This window comes from Artemia franciscana, chromosome 7 (assembly GCF_032884065.1).
Source record: "Artemia franciscana chromosome 7, ASM3288406v1, whole genome shotgun sequence".
In the NCBI taxonomy this organism is placed as follows: Eukaryota; Metazoa; Arthropoda; class Branchiopoda; order Anostraca; family Artemiidae; genus Artemia; species Artemia franciscana.
Genome location: NC_088869.1, coordinates 506,780 through 523,984, shown reverse-complemented (window position 1 = coordinate 523,984; position 17,205 = coordinate 506,780). Strand labels below are relative to the sequence as shown.

General features: G+C 36.2%; 1 protein-coding gene across 1 annotated transcript in view; it reads right to left on the bottom strand.

The window, feature by feature from the left end:
* Nucleotides 1-17,205, bottom strand: part of LOC136028698 (potassium voltage-gated channel protein eag-like) — a 322,053-nt gene that overhangs the window by 185,106 nt on the left and 119,742 nt on the right. Inside the window, 2 exon segments of the mRNA XM_065706529.1 lie at nt 16-147; nt 4,013-4,145. Of these exon segments, the coding sequence (XP_065562601.1) occupies nt 16-147; nt 4,013-4,145 (265 nt within the window).

Below are 17,205 nucleotides of genomic sequence, written 5' to 3'. Positions count from 1 at the left end.
CGTAGTATCACTTACCTCCTTTAACTTCATCCGAATCCAAAGGTTGCTTAAGAGCTGTTATGTCGCGGAATGTGCATAAAAATAGAACAACGATGTCTCGTTCATTTTTTATCGGCGCTATCTGAAGCAGAAGCCATAACGGTGTTTCTAAATGAGACAAAAACTTGTATTACTTTTGTATCATGACTCGTTTGTTTTTGAAAGTACATTATTTGTTTTTGAGAGGTCCTGAAAGTGCATACATTCAGTATTTGTCCTTTTTGTGGCTATTCAAAGGCTGAGAGACAAATTTATTTACAATACTAAAGAAAATGACAGCACCAGCTCCATAGTCATCCTGAGAAGAAGAAAAATTGTTGAAAACGATGGGAGGGGGAAAATTCAGTAATATCGATCATCTATATAAATCCAATAATTAATTTTATTCTAATAGTCCGCCAATGGTTTACTCCTATTTACCAAAGCCTTGCTCAAATCGATTCAATTAGAAAACTATTTTAGTAATAAGTACAGTTTACATTAAGAGTAATTTATGTGAGAAAAAATCTTGAGCAACAAGAAAAATCACTTTTTCACATAGAATGCCGTGACGTGTCCCCAAATTTCTTTCTGTTCTTTTTTCTGTCACCACTAGTGGAGAGCTGAAACATCATAGAAAGATTTTTAGGGATCGTTTGAGAGCAAAATGCTGTATCTTTTGCCTTAAGCCATTGGTACATATAATCAAATAACAAATTCTATTCTAACAGTTCACCAATGATTCACCCCTATTTAGTAAAGCCATGCTCAAATCGATTCAATTAGAAGACTATTTTAGTAATTAGTACGGTTTACGATTAAGAGTAATTTGTGAGAGAATTACAGTCCCCCATCTAGAGCAACAAGAAAAATCACTTTTTCACATCGAATGCAGTGACGTGTCCTCAGGTTTCTTTTCTGTTCTTTTCTTAGCAATATTTTAGTAATAAGTACAGTTCTTTTCTTTTCTTATTAATATTTTAGTAATAAGTACAATTTACGATTAAGAGTAATTAGTGAGAGAATTACAGTCCCCCATCTTGAGCAACAAGAAAAATCGCTTTTTCACATCGAATGCTGTGACGTGTCCCCAAATTTCTTTTCTGTTCTTTTCTCTGTCACCACTAGTGGAGTGTTGAAACATCATAGAAAGATTTTTGTGTTCATCCCTATTTACCAAAGCCTTGCTCAAATTGATTCAATTAGAAAACTATTTTAGTAACAAGTACAGTTTACAGCGAAGAGTAATATGTGAGAGAATTAAAGCCCCCCCCCCCGTCTTGAACAACAAGAAAAATCACTTTTTCACATCGAATGCAGTGACGTGTCTCCAACTTTCTTTTCTGTTCTTTTTTTCTGTCACCGCTAGTGGGGAGCTGAATTATCATAGAGAGACTTTTAGCAGATATTTTGAAAGCAAACTGATGCATCTAGTGCCTTAAGCCATTAGTAAATATAAAGGCCTATCTAATCCCTTTAAAACAAAAACTGGGACATCTCTATTAGTAGGCCATATACAATGGACAGGGGGCAGCTCTATTTACAAATTATAGAAAATATGAAGTTATACCAATATTTTTTTGTATTTGCTTTCTTTAAGTGTGTGTGCTGATAGGACTAATTCGATTGAGGAGCTAAAAATGAACTATGCAGACCTTAATTTTGTAACAAAATAAAGCTATATATAGTTTTTCCAGAAACAGATTTACTGTTGGTGTTTGACAAAAAAATTATTTTTTATATTTATAAATATAACCTAGAATATAATTTCTAGAGTCATCTTTAAAAGTGCCCGTGAGTTTTTCTAGTCTTAAAGGAACTCTTTTCAATTTCATATTGACTAAAAAAAAAATCCCAGCAAGTAATTTTACGTTTTCCTTATATATATATGAAAATCACCTTTAAATTTCTTTTTCCAGAGACCCTGCTTTCAACATAGGAAATTGATTATTTTTAATTAAAATAGTCTGTTTTTCTTTGTCTCAAGAGCTGATGGCATAATATTCTTGTCGAAATTATGTTTAGTCAAGCAGAGACATTTCTAACCAAGTGGAAAACAAATGCAATTCAGAAAATGAACAAAAATTCTCATAGGCGATTTGAACCTGGAAACAGTGCTTTAAGTTTTACAAAATTAAATTCAAACGAGCTCTTGAGAGTAAACAAAAAAAAATCAGCAGGTTAAATTAAACCTAAACTCAAACTGTGTCCGAAAAGACTAGAGGTAAGATTCCAGAGGATCCGAATAACTTCCACGTTCCTAATGTTGCATCCGCAAAGCAGAAAAAGTTTCAAGTTGTTAAGGGTTATAAGGTTCTCAACGCCACGCTTCTTACGCTAAAGTTTGACTCTTTGCCAAAAATCTAATTTTGAAAACAATAAAAACATTAACATAAAGAGTGAGGTGTTGAGGAGGGGACATCCCTATTCATGTACGGACCGATTCGTTATAAGTTCTATTGTCACTCCTTACTTACAGTTTAAAAAAAAACTTGCTTGTTATGTATTTAGTGTCTGAACGTTTTTCAAGCAATGGACGTTCGAATTCGGCCAGCCGTGAATGAAAAATTAAAACAGAACTTGCATTTTAATTTTGGCAGCTTTGTTTCCTTGACAGATTTATGAAGGGCTGCCCCTTCCTCAATACCTTGTTCTTTACGCTAAAGATTTTAGCAGTTTTAAAAAATCATCTACTCCAACTAAACGGCGCCCTTGTTTCAGTAAAAGCTCTTAAAAATTGGGACAAACAGTTAAATTCTAGCGTACAGAGCAAGGTGCATAGGAGGAAGCAAACCATCATATACGGAGCCATTTCTGTCCATTTTTCAAATAAAGCCGGTACATTCGGCTCAACCTCCATGGAATATACCCCTCTCCCTCACGGAGTACTCCTCCTTGGAAATTTCATCCATAGTAAAGGGCACATTGTGTCAAACTTCCTCAAGGCAGTTCAATCCTCGCTGAGAATCCCCCTTCCTGTAAAATTGCTTACGGACTATTCAACTTTGAGTAATTCTTCTTAGCGTTCATTCATTTGAATAAGACCTTAATCTTGAATCGGTTTCTCGATCACTCCAGAAATGTCACCTTCCGTGGAAATTAGTTCACGGAAATCAAACCACACCGAAACAAGCCCCTGGATAACTCCCCCAGAAAATGCACATGAAAAATTTGGCAAAGAGAATTGAAGAAAACTAAGAAGAATTTCGTATAGTAATTCATTTAAATCCCCCGGTGTACCATTTCACCTTGAATATATACCCCCCCCCCCTAGAAAGCTCCCTCCCAAGCAAGATTCTCCCTATAGAAATCCATCCCAAAATATCTGCGTACATCCCAATAATAAATTCTATACGTAAACAATGGGCAAATTTCATAACTTACAGGCCTCACCCCCAGGACTGTGGGGGTTTGTTTTACACATAAAGAAATAATTATTTGATCTTAAACTATACTGAACACAACGACTATCCGACTATCCCAAAATTTTGTTCAGATGATTTGGGAAATGAATGGGTCTGGGAGGGGGCCCAGTTGCCCTCCAGTCTTTTGGTCACTTGAAAGAGGTAAACTTTAAATTTCCGTTCGATTGCACCCTCTCCCGAATTTCTAAGACTATTAATTCGCTACAATCATTCGTGGAAAAAAAGACAAATAAACACGCATTGGTGACCTGTCTTCAGGCTAAAATAGCAAAATTTCATATTTTTGCAGATAGGAGGTTGAAACTTCCACAGTAGGTTCTCTGGTACGTGGAATCTGATAGCATGACTTTCATTAAAAGTTCTTTCATTTTAAGGGGTTGTTTCCCCTTATTTCAAAAATCAGGAAAATTTTCTCAGGTTTGTAACTTTTGATGGGTAACATTAAACTTGATGAATCTATTGATGTACCTGTTGAGATTAAAATTCCATTCCTTAGATTATTGTTGAACCAAGTCGCCCCTTACTTACAGTTATCATGAGCTGTTTGAGATTTCTAAATTCATACTTACTATTTTTCTTATACAGCAATATTTCGAATTGCTCTTGTTCTTGGTTATCTAAAATGTACTCGAGCTTCGCTATGGTGTCTTTTTCAGTATATTCACCATACATGAACTGACAACGGCAAGATTTCTGCATTACCTACAAAAGAGAAGAAACAGGTTAATGGATTGTCAATGTCGTCAGACGGGGTTTATTTATACCAACAGGTTGCTTTTTGAAGCAGGTACTAATTCAATTCTTCGCAATAATACATTTTTAAAGATAATTTTGTTTACACGTTAAGTGTATTTTTACATTTTGGGCAGCAGTATCTTGTATCAGGCCATCTTAAAACAGTATGCCTGCTATATATTGAAATTTTAACGCAAAGAGTATGGGGTAAAGGGTGTGGCAAGTAGTTCTTCTCATGTATGGGATAATTTGTATTCGCTTTAGGTTATAACATCGCTCTTTGATTTCATTAAAAAACAGTCTGATTTTTTTTTTCCATGGTCTTTTTTCCACCCCTTAATTCCATGATCTTCAGTTAAAGTATAACGTCTATGTACCAAATACCAAACTATCTACCAAACTATCTACCTATCTACCAAAATAATAAACACCATGAAAAAAAAATACTTCCTCCTAGAACTTTCCTGGGTGGAGGTCAATTATCGACAATTGTTTTTAGATTTCAGATTTTTAATTTCTAAATTGGGGTAGAGCAGGAATTCTATGGACAATCCTTGCCAATGAAGAATGTCATCTGTCCATTCTTTATCAGGCCCTGTTTACCATGCACTTAAAAAAATTTAAAGTAAGGAGGAAGTTTTTAGTTCTTAAACATCTCTAGAGCTCGCTTTTCTCCAAATATATTCATCCAAATAAGAGGAGATCGATATTCGATTTCCGTTCAAAATTGGTCTGATGAAAGGTCTAAAAACTTTTGCCTAAAAATACATTTTTGAAACTTGAGGACTGAAAACATGCTTCGGGCCATGCAGTATTTTGGCCACTGAAAGTCGGAGGCTCTATAAACAGCTTTGTGTGCGTCAAGATTTCGAATTTCTGAATTTTTCTTATCCACTAGGCTCTTAGTGCCCGCTGAAGTGAACTTTTTTTTTCTAGTTACAATATAATACAATATAAACAACCAATAGTAACCGATCACATGTCAAGAACTGAATACACATCTAGAAATAAACGGCTCGATATGTGGGATTTTGCAATCAGTATTTTAAAGGTCACATAAATGGCTTTCTAGTACGTCAAGATATATTGAATATCTCCAAATTTTTGCTTAATAACATTTTTATCAGGGCCCGGCAATAAAAAGGCAGAAATAGCACGTAGCTATTGCATATTATCTTCGGTTGCTTCAATAGAGCACTTGAATTTTAAAATTGCGTTTGAATAATCCCTCCATTGATACTTTGTGACTATTGGTCTAACACTATGACCGAGTAGCTACTGGGTCATCTTCTCAGTAGGGGCCGACCCCAGGACACAAATCCAGGTATACCCAGGTGGTAGATAGGAGAAAGCCTTGAAGATATGCAGGGCACCTCCAGTGGTTATGGAGGTACGGACCAAAGGAGGACCCGGTCCCTGGGGGCCTTAAAATATAACTGGGATACCCTCACCTGGGGGACATAAATTCAGGTGAAGGAGGAAGAAGGCCCCATTGATATAGACTGAGCTGAACCCACCGGCGTGTGGACATGTCTCGTCAGCCTCAAACCTTCTCCCAGCAATCGGTAAAATCGTATGGTATGGCATATTATCATCGTGGGAGGATCCTCCTCAGGAGGACATACTCGAAAGGGCGGATGATTCAGAGTCCAACAACGGCTTCTACAAGTTGACCGATAGGAGTGGCTTATCACCGTCTCCTAACCAGCCTTGAAACCTTTTATTTTTTAACCAGTGAATTATGGGCTCTATGAATAAAAAAAAAAATTACTACAGAGTCTGAGGAAACTGATAAACTTAGCGATTAGACTTTAGATTAGAAAAGAAGCGATTAGATTAGAATAAGACTTTAGCGATCATGCTGATGGCGAATTGAAGTAATTTTGGACTTGCTACTGTGTAAAAGGAAGCCAACGATCATAATATTGAACATTCTACCGTGTACAGGGAAGACGAAGAAAATAATAGGCCTATGACGACCCTGAGACGGGATGAGGATACCCTGCAACACATCTCTTCTTAAACTGTACTCAAAATAGGAACACTCAACACCAAGGCATCAATCAAACCGGGAAAATAGGATCTACTACTGAGCAAACTAAACCGATACAAGTGAAACTTTGTCGAGCTATCTGAGACACACTTCCCCCAAATCGGTGAAGAAACTATATCTAGAATCACCCTCCTACTCTCGGGACGCAACGATGGCACTCACAGACAGGGTGTTGTATTCATCCTCTCACTAACTACAAAAAAGGCACCGATCTCCTTCACACCTATATCAGAAAGGATAGCAACCATTAAACGAAGGGGATATGTATTAAATTTTACCATCATCCAGGTATATGCTCCTGATTCTGCTCGAAGCGATGAAGAATGTGATCAGTTCTCATTTAGACTTCAAAATGTCACCAACCAAACACCAAAGAAAGACATGTTATTCGTCATGGGCGACTTCAATGCTATCACGGGCAACGATCAAATCGATCATAGGGTTAAAATGGGGCCGCACAACCATGGCCGATTGAACGGAAGAGGTGAAAGACTAATTAGTTTCTGTAGAGATAACAACCTGTTTATAATTAACACCACCTTTAAACACAGAACACCACCGTAAGGTTACCTGGAGGTCCCCCGACGGAGTAACTGAAAACACGATAGACTATCTGCTGATATCTAAACGCTGAAAGCCCTCAATAATGGATATTGTATCCCTTCCTTTTGAAGACTTTCATTCAGATCACTCACTCTTTATGTTCAAACACAAGCCAAGACTGAAACGACTCCCTAAAATGGCAAAAATCCCTAGGTTTCCATACAGAGCTGCTTTGCCACCCCATAAAAAACGGTACCTATACCACCAGCCTATCGTCAAACTTCCGGGCTATCATAGAGAACTTCACGTTTGGAGAACTTCCCAACATCCTAAACTCCTTCCCCATTAATGATTGAGAACCTCCAGAACCACCTTAAAAATCAGAAACTGAGGCAGCGATGAGATCCCTGAAACAAGGGAAGGCCCTAGGGCCGGACGGTATCACTGCTGAACTAATATACATTGACTCAGAGGACGTCATCAAATTGTACCACAAAGTTGTGTCAGCCGCATGGTTAACGGGCCACAATCCACAGCTATGGTGTAAGACAGCAGTCGTCCCAATCCACAAAAAAAGGTTCAAGAAGGGAGTGTGAGAACTACCGCCCGATCGGCCTGACCAGTCATCAAACCAATATAATGACCAAAATTCTCCTACGCAGAATCGTCAGCTCATGGAACACTTTGCCGATTTCAACAGAGATCTGTGTCATCTCTTTATTTACTTTTGACAAGCATTCGGTTTAATCTGGAGGAAAGGTCTCAAGACACTACGGTATCCCTAACCAAATCGTCACGATCATTGAGAATATATAAACCCAATCCAGAAGTCTCACCTATTCAACCTGTTTCTTCATGTCATTCTGTCACTGATACCAGAAGAACGTGAAACCGAAATAGTTGGAGTCCTAGTCAACAAGCTTGCCTATGCAGATGACATTGATTAGTTCACTACAACAGCCGCTGATCTCCAAAGACAAGCAGATTGTCTCAAAGAAGCCACAAAAACCTTTCGCCGCCTATTTTTGGCAAGACTGCTTCAAGTTTGGGGACTGCTTTCCTCCTTTCTAAAATTACGCAAATATCCTTATTCCAAGAGCTTTTTATGGGTAAAATTAAGCTTGCTGAAGTCTGCATAACGGAATCAAACAGTTTGTGGTAACCAACTGTAGTAAGGAGCGAGCCGGCTCAATAGTAACCGAAACACTAAAAATTTGAATTTTGATACAAATGTAAACACTAAATAAATTAGATTTTAACGCTGAGTTTGAATATAAACGAACAGAAATTATTCCGTGTATGAAAGGAGCTGCCCCCTCCTCAACGCCCTGCTCTTTACGCTAAAGTTTTTTATTGTTTTAAAAAGTAGAACTGTAGTAAAGAGTCAAACTTTAGAGTAAAGAGCAGGGCGTTGATGAGGGGACAGCCCCTTTCCTATACGGAGTAATTTCTGTTCGTTTTAAGTTTGAATGTTGCTCCTTACTTTTAGTAATTTTTTTTTTTTTTTATCGCATAAGAACACTTTTAAGGTGTATAATTTTATTAAGGTTATACTTTTTTTAAGTTTCTACTGACGAAGGGCACTCCAAACTTACCGACCGTTATCATGAACGTTGTTTTAACAAAAATTTCCTAAATGTTGCTTTTTTTTTAATTGGAAAGTTGTTTATCTGTATATATGTGACAATCGATAGAAACACTGTTTTTCAATATGAAAATTCTGACCCTACTCAGTGTATATCTGAAAACGACATCAAATTATTCGACGTAGCGAGCGGCAAAGGGAGATCAAGCCTTTCCAACAGTATGCAAAACTGAAAGAAAGAGAAATTTAAAAGCAATTAATACACTAAGAGGATCTTTCAGTTTAAATTTTAAAATTTATTGCATTAAAACCGCGTACCGAAGATTATTTTTGGCATAATAAAAGTTGGTAAATCCCAAGGAAGAAATTGGAAAACAATCCAAAAGCAGTGCAATGCTGGCGAAATGTCAAACTTAATATGTATAGTAACCCTAAAATAGAAGTTTATATATGTGCATTCATGTACAACAAAGTGTATATATATATACATATATATATATATATATATATATATATATATATATATATATATATATATATATATATATATATATATATATATATATATATATATATATATCGCAATTCTACTTTTTAAAACAATAAAAAACTTTAGCGTAAAGAGCGGGGCGTCGAGGAGGAAAAGCCCCTTTCATATACGGAGTAATTTCTGTTCTTTTTAAGTTTTAATCTCGCTCCTTACTTTCAGTTAAAAAAAAATTAATTAATTTCTGAATGTTTTGAATTAATGCATGTTTTGATCTTGGCTCTCCGCACACAAGAAAATTGAAACTAAACTTTAATATTAATTTTTTTTTTTTGGCTAAATGGCTTTCTCATAGTTTTAATCGGAAGATGTTAAGAAAAAAGGAGCGAGGGAGGAGGCCTAGTTGCCCTCCAACTTTTTGATTACTTAAAAAGGCAACTAGAACTTTTAATTTCTTACGAACGTTTTCATTAGTAAAAAATATACGTAACTTATGAATTACTTACTTAAGGAACTTCTATATTCGTATGTTTTATTGCGTATATGAGGGGTTCAGCCCTCGTCGATACCTCGCTCTTTACATTAAAGCTTAAACTCTGTTAGCTTTCTACTAGCTTTCTACTTTCTACTAGGGGGGGGGGGATATTTTTGAGAAAAAATTTCTCCAGAGGAAAGAATTTCCGGCATGCTTTTAAAAATGACCAGAAATTAAAGTCTTTAAATGGAAGAGCACTAAGAAAACTTTTTCACTCGGAGTCGTCCGCAAGAAATTTTCCGGGGGGAATTTTTAGCTAGAATGGAATTACTTGGAATGGGGGAGCTATTACATGGGAAAAAATTCTCAAGGATGAATTTTTTGTAAGGGAATGAATTTTTCGTAAAGGGGAGCCAGATTTCCTGGCATTATTTAAAACGATCCCAAATTAAAGAGAAAAAAAGTTTTTTCAACCAAAAGTAGAGAGCAACATCAAAACTTTAACAGGAACAGAAATCATCATGCAGATGAGGGAGTTTGCCTCCTCAATACCTCGGTCTTTACGCTAAAGTTCAACTTATTGTTCCAATTCCTTAAGATTGACTTTTGAAACACAAAGACCGTTTAATTAGAACAACAAGCTTCCATAATATGTCTTATAAAAACGCTAGTGTAAAGAGCGAGGTATTGAAGAGGGGGCAACCCCACTCAGATAGGCAGTAATTTATATTCGTTTTAAGTTTTTATGCTGGTCCTTTCTTTCAGTTGAATTTTTTCTTCATTTAATGGTGAATTATAACAGTTAGAATTACTAAGTGGCTAAGAATAATACACAGTCAAAATGCGACTGGGAAGCACAAGTCAAGCTTTATTATAGAGCGGGGAGAGGCTTTAACGGATATCTGCCCTTTCATATATGAGAGATTTCATCACTGAGTTGTCCTTTAATTTATTTCGTATAAAATTATTTTTGAATAGATTATCCGTTTATTTTACTACTGTATCTGAAGAGAATCTAAATATGGAAAGGGAGGGGCTGCATCCTCCTTTCTTAGATACTACTCAACATACTAACGTTTTAATTTTCCAAAGTCCAGTTTTAACAACGAGGGCTCCTTGGATGTCTTAGACAACAAAATATCATCTTCCAGGGATTTTGGGATCATCCAGGATTTTGGAATCATTGGGAGGCTTCCCGGAATCCGGGATCATGTACCGGTATTTTGGACACCCTGCGTCAAATCTAAGCTCGAACCCATACTCTTATTTTACCTGAGACTTAAAATCAACAAAAATAAAAAATCGACTTAAAAAAATAAAAAAAATATTTTAAAATAAAAAATCAACTTAATCAAAGGCAGCATGAAAATGATTGTGAACAAGGACAGTTCATTTTGCGTCTACTGGTTAGGGGCCTCCACTTATGAAACCTTTCTAGGGTATTCCAGAGCCTTCCCTGTATAAGTCCTGATATATTCCTTTTGAAGGTATGGAGTAAAATTTCTTTATGTCTTGTATGATCGAGCTGATGTGAACAAAAGCCAGGTCTACTAAAGTATGTTACTAAAGTATGTTTTACATACATCCCTTGTATTACAATTTTTAATATTAATTTAAAGTAAAAATTACAGCAAGGGGGCTATATATTCTCTACGCACCTTTCAGCTAGAGAAATAAGTTTGTACTAAGCTTCCAAAAGTTGGTTGGGTGAAAAACAACTCTTTTCTTATTGTGATTCAATAAAAAAAAACAAGTTTTTTAACTGCAAGTAAGGGCGACATTAAAGCTTAAAACAAACAGAGATTATTCCGTATATGAAAGGTGTTTCCCCTCCTCAACGCCTCGCTCTTTACGCTAAAGTTTCATTCTTTCTCACAACTCTAGATTTTAAAACAATGAAAAACTTTAGCGCAAGGAGCGAGACGTTAAGGAGGGGACAACCCCTTTGATATATGGAATATTTTCTGTTCACTTTAAGTTTTAATGTCACTTTTTGCTTGCAGTTTAAAAGTTTTTTTGATTCAATTTCTGAAGCTTTTTAAATTAATACGTATTTTGATTTTGGCTCACCACACAAAAATAATTAAAATGAAATTTACATATTAATTTTTTTGGCTAAATGAATTTCTCATAGTTTTGATCCGACGATTTTGATAAGAAATGGATGGGGGGGGAGGTGTAGCTGTATTCCTATTTTTGGTTAATTAAAAACGCAACTAGAAATTTTTTTAAGAACGTTTTCATTAGTAAAAACTATATGTAACTTCAATACCTCACTCTTTACACTAAAGCTTCAATTTGGTCCCAAGTCTTTAAGAACGACCCCAGAATCACAAAGGTCGAACAATAATATTTTAGCGTAAAGAGTGAGGCATTTTGGAGGCAATGAACCCCCTTATATACTTAAAAAATTCCGTTAGTTTTAGGTTCTAATGCTGCTCCTTACTTCCATCTAAAAAAACCTTTCTTCCCTCATGACAAATTCCTCCATGGAAAGATTCTCCCACGTAACCCCCGACTCCCCTTTAACGTGAAAAAGTCCAACTGAAAAGTCTGTACACGTTTCAATAATCATTACTGTACGTTAATTAAATAAAAAACAAGTTTTTTAACGGAAAGTAAGGAACGACATTAAAACTTAAAATGAACAGAAATTACTTCTTATATGAAAGGGGCTGCTTCCTCATCAACGCCCCGCTCTTTATGCTAAAGTTTGACTCTTTCTCTTAACTCTACTTTTTAAAACAGTAAAAAACTTTACCGTAAAGAGCGGGGCGTTGATGAGGAAGCAGCCCCTTTCGTATACGAAGTAATTTCTGTTCGTTTTAAGTTTTAATGTTGCTCCTTACTTTCCGTTAAAAAAAAACTTGTTTTTTTTTATTTAATTTCTGAACGTTTTGAATCAATGCATGTTTTGATTTTGGCTCTCCGCAGATGAATAATTAAAACGAAATTTGCATGTTTATTTTTTGGATAATTGGCTTTCTCGTAGTTTTGATCGAATAATATTGGGAAAGAAAGGAGCGGAGGAGGAGGCCTTGTTGCCCTCTGATTATTTGGTTACTTAAAAAGACGACTTGAACTTTTAATTTTTTACGAATGTTTTTATTAGTAAAAGATATACGTAACTTACAAATTAGCTTACGTAACAAACTTCTGTATTCTCATGTTTTTATTACGTATATAAAGGGTTCACCCCCTCGTCAGTACCTCGCTATTTACACTAAAGCTTAAATTTTGTCGCAATTTCTTAAGAATGACCCCTGAATCACAAAAGCCGTAAAATAAATAATTGAAATTGCTAAAAATGCTTTAGCGTAAAAAACGAGGTATCAGGAGGAGGTAAGCCCATCATATGCGTTATAATTTCTATTAGTTTTAAAATTAGTGGTATCCTTACTTTCATTTGAAAAAACTTTTTCATATTTATTTTTTCATTGTTCTTTTTTTTTAATAATGCTATAAAATCCTGCGCTCCCTTCATGAAACTTTTCTTCCCCTATGAAAATTCCTCCAAGCAAAGTTCCCCCAACATATCCCCCTCTCCCCCCAAACCTAAAAATCCCCTAGAAAACTTCTGTACACTTCCACATATCCATTATGTAAGCACTTGTAACCTGTGCCCCTCCCACGGGGACTGTGGGAGAGTAAGTCGTCTCCAAAGACATAGTTATAAGGTTATTTGACTGCGCTGAATAAAATGGCTATCTCAGAATTTTGATCCGGTGACTTTGGGAAAATAATTAGCGTGGGAGGGGGCCTAGGTGCCCTCCAATTGTTTTGGTCACTTAAAAGGAGCACTAGAACTTTTGATTTCCGTTAGAATGAGCCATCTCGCAAGATTCTAAGACCACTGGGTTGATACGATCACCCCTGGAAAAAAACAACAAAAAAAAAAAAAAACAAAAAACAAATAAACACGCATCCGTGATCTGCCTTCTGGCAAAAAATACAAAATTCCACATTTTTGTAGATAGGAGCTTGAAATCTCTACAATAAGGTTCTCTGATACGCTGTGATTTTAGGTTCTATGACCTTTAGGGGTTGTTTTCTCCTATTTTCTCAAAACACGGCAAATTTTCTCAGGCTCGTAACTTTTGATGGGTAATATCAAACTTGATGAAACTTATGTATTTAAAATCAGCATTAAAATGCAATTCTTTTGATGCAGCTATTGGTAACAAAATTCCGTTTTTTATAGTTTTGGTTACTATTGAGCCGGGTCGCTCCTTACTACAGTTTGTTACCACGAACTGTTTGACAATGGTCAAAGTTTGTAACTTGCAGCCCCTCCCCCAGGGACTGTGAGGTCAAGTCGTCCTGCAAGACATAGTTATTAGGTTTATCCACTATGCTGAACAAAATTGATATCCCAAAATTTTGATCCAGTGACTTTGGGAAAAAATGAACGTGGGAGGGGGCCTAGGTGCCCTCTAATTTTTTTGGTAACTAAAAAGGTCACTATATCTCTTTGTTTTCGTTAGAATTAGCCCTCTCGTGACATTCTAGGACCACTTGGTCGATACGATCACTCCTGGAAAAAAAAAAATACACGCATCTGATTTGTCTACTGAAAAAAAAAAATACAAAATTCAACATTTTCATAGATAGGAGCTTGAAACATCTACAGTAGGATTTTCCGATACGCTGAATCCGACTCTGTGATTTTTGTTAAGATAATTTGAATTTTAGGAGATGTTTCAGCCTATTTTATAAAATAATTCAAATTTCCTCAGGCTCGTAACTATTGATGGATAAAACTAAACTTGATGAAACTTATATATTTAGAATCAACATAAAAATTCAATTCTTTTGATGTAACTATTGGTGTCGAAATTTCATTTTTTAGAGTTATGGTTACTATTGAGCTGGGTCGCTCCTCACTACAGTTCATTACCACGAACTGTTTAAAAAATTTAACAGAATAGCTAGTTTTTATCTCATCACTGTGATAAAGCGGCTGAATTTTACTATTTTTACTACGTATATTTATATTATTACGAATATTACTACAGTTCGTTGTCACGAACTGTTCGCTACCGCGAAGTGTTTGAAAAATTATGACAGAAAAACTAGTTTTTTTATCTTATCACTGTGATAAAGCTGAATTTTACTATTTTTACTACTTACTACATATATTTTTATATTAATACGAATATTAGTGCAGTTTGTAACCACGAACTGTCTGTTACCGCGAACTGTTCGAAAAATTTTGACAGAAAAGATAGTTTTTATTTATCTTATCACTGTGATAAAACAGCTGAATTTTAGAGATCAGAGTATGGGTCTAAAGTGTGGTGCCTGACACCCACATCCTTCAGAAAATGATATGTTATGGTGTAATGCATCCAAGGAGCCTTCGTTGTCAATATGTGGCTACAATGTTTTGTGGTGTCTGAAAAGAGAGGAATAAAGCCTCACTCATATTTCAATTAATTCTGGAAATAATATTAAAAATGAACGGGAATTTAGTTAAAGTACGGTATTCTACAAAATAAACCAAAGAGCAAATTAAGCACGAAATTTTTTTATGTATGAGAGGGTAACTACTCGTTTACTCCCTCCCCTTTTACACTTCAATGATTTGGTTGTATTCAGGCTAAAAATATTGTTTTGTGGTGCCTTGCCATGGTGTCTCTTCTTTCTTAAAGGGCGCAAGAAATTGCAATTTTCGTTTTAATAAATCATGTCTGATGCCATGATGCCACCGAATTAGATAAGATTATCCCGGAGGAGGAAAAACACACACAAAAAAAATAAAAATAAATGTGTCTTCATGAATATTCTCCTCAAGAAAAATATGAATTTCTTTATCAAGCAGTTCGTTGTAACAAACTGTAAGTAAGGATTGATTCGGCTCAATAGTAACCGAAAGTCTAAAAAATGTAAATTTGATATAAAATGAAAAATCAAAAGAACTAACTTATTTTACTGATTCTAAATACGTAACATACATTAAGTTTAGTATTACCTATCAAAAGAGCCTGAGAAAATTTGCCAGATTTTTGAAATAGGGGAAAACACTCCCTAAAATTCAGAGAAACTTGACGAGAATCCGACCGTCAGGTTTAGTGTATCCAAGAAACCTACTGTAAAATTTCCAAGCTATTAAAATTGTGGAATTTTGTTGTTTTTGACAGAAGAAAGATCACAGTAGCCAGATTATTATTTTTTTTTATGTTGTTGTTTTCAAGGGGTGATCGTATTGAAATAACGGTCCTAGAAAATCAGGAGAGGGCACATTCAAACCCAAATTCAAAGTTCTAGCGCCCTTTTTAAGTGACAAAAAGATGAGGGGTAAATGGTCCTTCCCTTACCTTACCTTAGACCTTAGATCCGGAGACATCCGGATCTAAGGTAGATCCTTAGATCCTCTTGTGCGTCCGGAGACATCCAGAGCATTGACAAAAGGATGCCAGTAGTCCCTCAAATGGTTTACTGCCATAACGTCTAACCAGTAGGGTTGTATGGAAGTATTCGTGTTGATAAAATCCCTCTGGTATATTCAGCGTTGCGTTTTATTTTGTTCTCCCCTTCGCTGTGTTCCTGTTGGTTGCCACTGGAGGATGGAGTTTGGTGTTCGGTCATCTTTCACTAGTACAACATGTCCCAAGTATATCCACTTTTGGGTCCTTATCATAGCAATGGCTGAGGTTGCCCAGTAATTTGGCATATTGTCTGGTTCTAGACGTGTTTGTTCAGTTTATGTTGCGTATTTATCGTAGACAATTGTTCTCAAAGGCTTGGAGTTTCTTCTGTTGTTACTGATTTAACTCCCTGCATTTACTTCCATACAGCATAACCAGGAGGATATTACTGTTCAAGACTCAAAGTGTTAGCCAGTTTGAGAACTTCTGTGAGCGCCAACTGCGTTTAAGCCCGGCAAACAAGGCACCAGCCTGTCCGATACGAGAAAGGATCTCTTTGTCTATTGCTCCTATGTTCTCTACTGTACTTCCTAGATATTGAACTGAAAAACCTGTTCTACATCCTCCTAGCCGAACTTAATATTGAGAGTGGAATCCCGTGATAGCCATACCTTTAGTTTTTGATCTATTCATCTTGAGGCCAAACTGTAGTGTATTTTCTCTCAAAACATCCAAAAACTGTTGGAGTTTCTGCTTGTCTCATTCGAGGAGACTAATATCGTCAGTGAAGTCTATATCACCATTCCTCTTTTCGTTTCTGATTGGGGTTCCATAATTTGTGCATCCGTGGAGAATGTAATTTATTACCAGTATGAAAGAGAAAAAGGGGACATGACACAATCTTGAGTTACTCCAGAGATGATCCTGATATATATCGATTGACCTTCACTTATCTGTACCCAGTACTATGTTCTCTCAAACAGGGTCATGATTAGCGTTACGAATTTGCTAGGGACACCGTAGTACTTGAGAATTTTCCAGAGTGTATCTAGATGGACAGAGTAAAACGTTTTCTTGAGGTCTATGAAAATTAGGTATAACTTCTGTCTCCACTCGTTCGTCTCTTCTAACATCATTCATAATACAAAAATGAGATCTGCACGGGAGCGTTTTGGGCAGAATCCATGTTGTTTGTCCCTTAAATGCTTGTTGGTCATTGGCTGGATATGGTGCAGAATTAAGAGGGCAAGAAGTCTTCTCGGTATAGAGAGCAAACGGATTCCTCTCCAATTGTCACATCAGCATGATATCACCTTTTTTGAACACTTTCACAAGGATACTGAGCATCCACTCTTCCGGGACAACCTCGGCGACCCATATCATACTAAACAGTAGAGTTCAGGTTTTAACACAGGATCTAACAGAAGTTTTTTGCATTTCAGGAGAAATTTTATTGTTTCCTGGAGCTCTTTCGTTCTTCAGCTTCTTTGACGCTAAAATTATCTCAGTATCCGTA